The sequence below is a fragment of the Helianthus annuus genome, chromosome 17 (assembly GCF_002127325.2).
Source record: "Helianthus annuus cultivar XRQ/B chromosome 17, HanXRQr2.0-SUNRISE, whole genome shotgun sequence".
Lineage (NCBI taxonomy): Eukaryota > Viridiplantae > Streptophyta > Magnoliopsida > Asterales > Asteraceae > Helianthus > Helianthus annuus.
Window position 1 is genome coordinate 154,856,092 of NC_035449.2, and position 4,831 is coordinate 154,860,922.

Sequence of the window (4,831 nt, forward strand, 5' to 3'; positions counted from 1 at the left end):
CGAAATCAGTAAGAAGGTTCTTGTTTCCGGTACCGAACTGCTGTTGAAGTGCCGCTTGACTATAATCAGTGTGAAATCATCAATACAAGGCAGATTTAAGTATATCAAGCTGTTTTTCACATCCGTTTCTTATTTTCCGCATCTGAAACGAATTAGAGCTCTTCCGATTGACTCGTTTGGGTCAGCACGCGATCCTACATTATTATCAAAATTATTAATCATAATTTATGCATGCTTTGTTTTAGCATAAATACACATCAATGTGTGTCAGAAGTTCTCTTATATACTGTTAGATTTATTTAAGACTCGTAATCCTAATTAATCTACTATTATAAACCCATATTCATATAGTTTGTAGCATTTGAACTTCGGGCTATTCATGAGCCGAGTCAAACTGAGTGAGTATTTGTTCGTACTCTGCTCAAAGTGAAACCAAACGGCTCGGTTCCGTTCGAATTTAACGAAACGAGCAGAAAATGCTGCCCGAACTCGTTTGGTTCACAACTAAACAACTCATTTTTGCTCATTTTCGATCAGTTTCAATTTTAAATTAAATTTTAATACAAAGAATTCAAATTTAAATGTCACATTTGTTTCATTCAAAACTTTTTCACTCAAAACGCTGCTCGTTTCCCTCAATTGTCATTCACTCACGATATATATAAGTTCAATCCACTGAAGAGTGAGTCATGAGCGTCGTTGACTAGTCAGACGACATCGTTATGAATTGTGATGGCCATGAGCGGTGCAGGCTGAAGAGTGAAGAGTGAAGCATGATTGCGTGAAGTTGGGACTGAAACCTGAAGCGTGAATGCGTGAGGTAATTTGAGCGGGGTGGATCAATTAAAAATTTGTCAATGAACGTGTGAATTAATCAAAACCAAGAGAAATTAGGTTTAGTGATCTAGATTAGGTGTTGGGCTATTGGTAGTTTGGGTTAAATCCACTTACAATTCCAATATTCAATATTCAATAATGTGGTATTATTATTACTTGTGCATATAAAATTGCACACAAACACATATATATAGAACAAATTAAAAATATTCATGCCGAACCGTGCATAGCGGACCTTTGCTCGTGCTTGGCTCGTTTACAATCGAGCGAAAAATTGAGAGCACATGTTCCGATCGAGCAACGAGCACTTTACCTAGTCTTATTTGAACCACACACCTTTAGGATAGAGGTCACCTTACTACCATAATGTCTCTTGGGGACATTTATATACTATTAGTGAAGAGGTATGGTTTACAATCGAGCGAAATGTCTCTTGGGGATATTTATATACTATTAGTGAAGAGGTATGTGGACCTGCAACGAATCTAAGGAGCACACCGACAGCAGCGGTACGACGTCTCCAACATGGACGAATATGGGCGCGCCACGTGTACCACTACCCTGACCACAGCAGAGGAGACCAAAAGGATATTCCCCTTGGTCGGACAGCTGGCGCCCTATAGCAGCTGGCAAGGTTGCTCCTCCCTCCTTCACCCTTCGGCTATAAATAGGACCGTTCATCATTCAGGTTAAGGCTATTCCATTCTCCACACTCTCAAACTATACACACACTGTTTTCCTCCTCAGAACAGTACTTATTCTCACACCGGAGCCTGGTTAAGAGGGAAACCCCCATATTCCCTCTTAACGAGCTAACGGTGTTACTGTTTTGCAGGATCATAGCCATTTGACGAGCAGAGAGGGAGATTGAACCCACAGAAGAGACAATCCCATAGATTAACCTTAGTATTAACCTGTGTATCATCATTGGTGCCATCCGCATTTTTTGCAAACCATATTCATCTCTTTTCTCTTCGAAAAGCTTTTTGAAATGGCTGAACCAAGCCCTTCTCCTCAAATGGACGGAGAAATCTTTTTATTTGGACTCATTTCGGACACCGCGCACGTCCAAAGAGCCCAAGGGAACGGGACCATCCAAGAAGGAAGGGCAAACGAACAACGAGTTCCCTGACATCTTCGGGAGCGCATCCAGAGTGCTTAGCCAAACCACAAACGGAGCCACTTTCCAACCACCTCCCAGAATCATCAACCAAACCACAAATGGAGCCACCTTCCAACCCCCACCTAGGGTAATTAATCAAACACCTCCGGAAGTTCTCATTCCAAACCATGGGGCCGGTTCATCAGCCCCATCGGTCCAAACACAGTTGAACTTGTCAGCACCTTTAGGGCTACCCGAAGGAAAAACTCTGGCTTCCTGGTATGCTGAACAAATGGCGTCCTTAAATCTCGTCTACACACAACTCAGCGCGCAACAAGCTATACTTCAAGCACAAGCTAACCAATCTGTCTTTGCTACTCCACCGCAAAGGTCTCTGAGCACCCACACAACTCAGCAGGCCAATGCGTGGAACTTGCGTCCTGAAAAAGGACCTATGCCAACCATCAGAAAGCCAAGCGCGCATGACACGCGCGACACTTATGGTGAAACAAAAAGCAATTACGTACAGTACTCCCATCCACAGAAAAAGCCGATACAGAGCCGTTTAGGCGCGCGCAACATGAATGCTGAATGGGATAATGAGGAAGACGACCCGACGTACAACGGAGAAAGCACGGTATTTAGCAGATTACTGCCAGAACACGAGTCGTACAAACCCCACAAACGCGCAGGCTACAACCCAAAAGCAGAGCATGACTACTCTTTGAGATATCACCCAAACGGCATGGCTGAAAATTCCAAGTTCATCAAAGAGATTGCAACAGCCGATATTGACAAGACAAAATTGCCACACAACGCGGGCAAATACAACGGCTTGACAGATCCCGATGACCACCTCCAAGTTTTCAATGGCGCAAGAGTAACAGGAGGATGGAACTTACCAACTTGGTGTCGTCTCTTCGCTCAAACCTTTGTTGGCGCAGCGCGCGTCTGGTTTGACAACCTACCAGCAGGAAGGATCAAGTCATGGATCGATTTTCGAGACAAGTTCCTCGCGCACTTCTCCCAACAGCGCTGGCACACTAGAGATCCAGCTGATTGCATAAACATATGGAGGAAAGATCATGAAAGCGTAGAAGATTTCATCACCAGATACAACAAAGAATGTATGGAAATTGGAGATGTAGGCGAAAAGATGATGCGCGCGAACTTCATGAGGGCAGTGAAGTGTGACGACCTGATCAAACGATTGAAAGGAAGAGACGGAGGCCCCAAAGATTGGGAAACCTTCATTGAGGCAACAAAACAATTGCGCGCACTGAAAAGCAGTTGACCGGTGATGACAACCGTCTATACAATTACAACCACAGTGATCGGCGCAACAAGAAAGGCAAAGGCCAATCATGGAAAACATCGGGTTACAAGGAAAGAAGCCCAGCAAGGGAAGATGCACGCAACACGATCAACCAGATCGCTCATCGCAAAGAAGTAAAGAGAGAAAATAGAGAAAAACAGTGGACACCCCTAACAAAGACGCCTTCCGAGGTCCTGTCAACTGAGAGTCACCAGTTCAAACCACCCCTACAAATGCTCAACAAAAGAGGCCAAGACCCAAATCTTTTCTGTGAATTCCACAAAGACACCGGTCACTTGACTGACGACTGCTTTAGCTTAAAGAAAGAGATAGAAAGAGCCCTGCGAGATGGAAGGCTCACCAAACTGGTAAAAGGCGGGAAGCGCGATAACCGTCAAATTCACAGAAGAGAGGAAGGGCCAGACAACAAGAAGCTTCGAAAGTTAGAAACTCACATGGTTCAAGGGGGACCACGGCGACCAAGAAAGAATCACAACAAGCGCACACAAGATGACTCTTGCCGTGAAAGACAAGTTGTCTTCCCCATAGTAAGAGGAGGTCCAAGAGAGAGAAGACCCATAGTCATATCTGGGGCAATCGGTCATTATCAAACCGACTACATCTTCATTGATCCAGGGAGCACCGCGGATATCATATACGAACAATGTTTCAATCAATTCGACCAAGAAGACAAGGCGCACTTGGAACCAGTTGACTACCCACTAACTGGTTTCTTCAACGAAGCCATCTTTCCTCTCGGCCAGATATCATTCCCGGTGTTGCTCTCAGACGGAAGAAATTCAAGAACAGAAGAAGTCACGTTCATGGTGCTACCCGCACATTCAAGACACGATATCCTTCTGGGAAGAGAATCCCAAGGAGATTTTAGTATGATCTGCTCTGGACCACATTCAGCTGTTGGATTCCCAACAGAGACAGGGGTAGCAATAATCTACACAAGCAAAGAAGTCTTAGCAACGGATGAAATCTGGCCAGCAAAAGCAAGCAATCCAGCACCGCGCGCAGAAGCTGAAAAATGGGTGTTAAACAGCGAATATCCAGAACAAACGGTCACCTTGGGCCCTGCAATGTCTGATCTCACGCGCGCGGCGCTAAAGAAGTTGTTGTTTGAAAACATGGATGTGTTCGCCTGGACACCAGCTGACATGGTGGTGTTCCACGGCACATAGCAGAACACAGATTAAACATCTCAGAAAGTGCAAAACCCGTGGTACATGCCAAACGCCACTTGGGAGACATAAAGCATGATGCTATGCAAGAGCAAGTCATGGAACTGTTGAACGCCGATATCATCAGAGAAGTCCGGTATCAAACTTGGGTGGCGAGCCCTGTAATGGTACAGAAACCAAATGGCAGTTGAAGAATGTATGTAGATTACAAAGATCTAAACAAGGCATGCCCGCGCGACTGCTATGCCTTACCAGATATCGATGAAAAGATTGACTCGCTAGCAACGTTCAGGTGGAAATGTTTCCTTGACTGTTATAAGGGATACCATCAGGTGCAGATGGCCATCCAAGATGAAGATAAGACCGCATTTCGCACGCCAACATGGC

General features: G+C 44.9%; 1 protein-coding gene across 1 annotated transcript; it reads left to right on the forward strand.

Annotated features, from left to right (window-relative positions):
• Positions 1-3,487: 3,487 nt before the first annotated feature.
• LOC110925005 lies at positions 3,488-4,444 on the forward strand. The gene has a single exon (XM_022168978.1). The coding sequence runs from the start codon at positions 3,488-3,490 to the stop codon at positions 4,442-4,444; it is 957 nt and encodes a 318-aa protein (XP_022024670.1).
• The last annotated feature ends 387 nt before the right edge of the window (positions 4,445-4,831 follow it).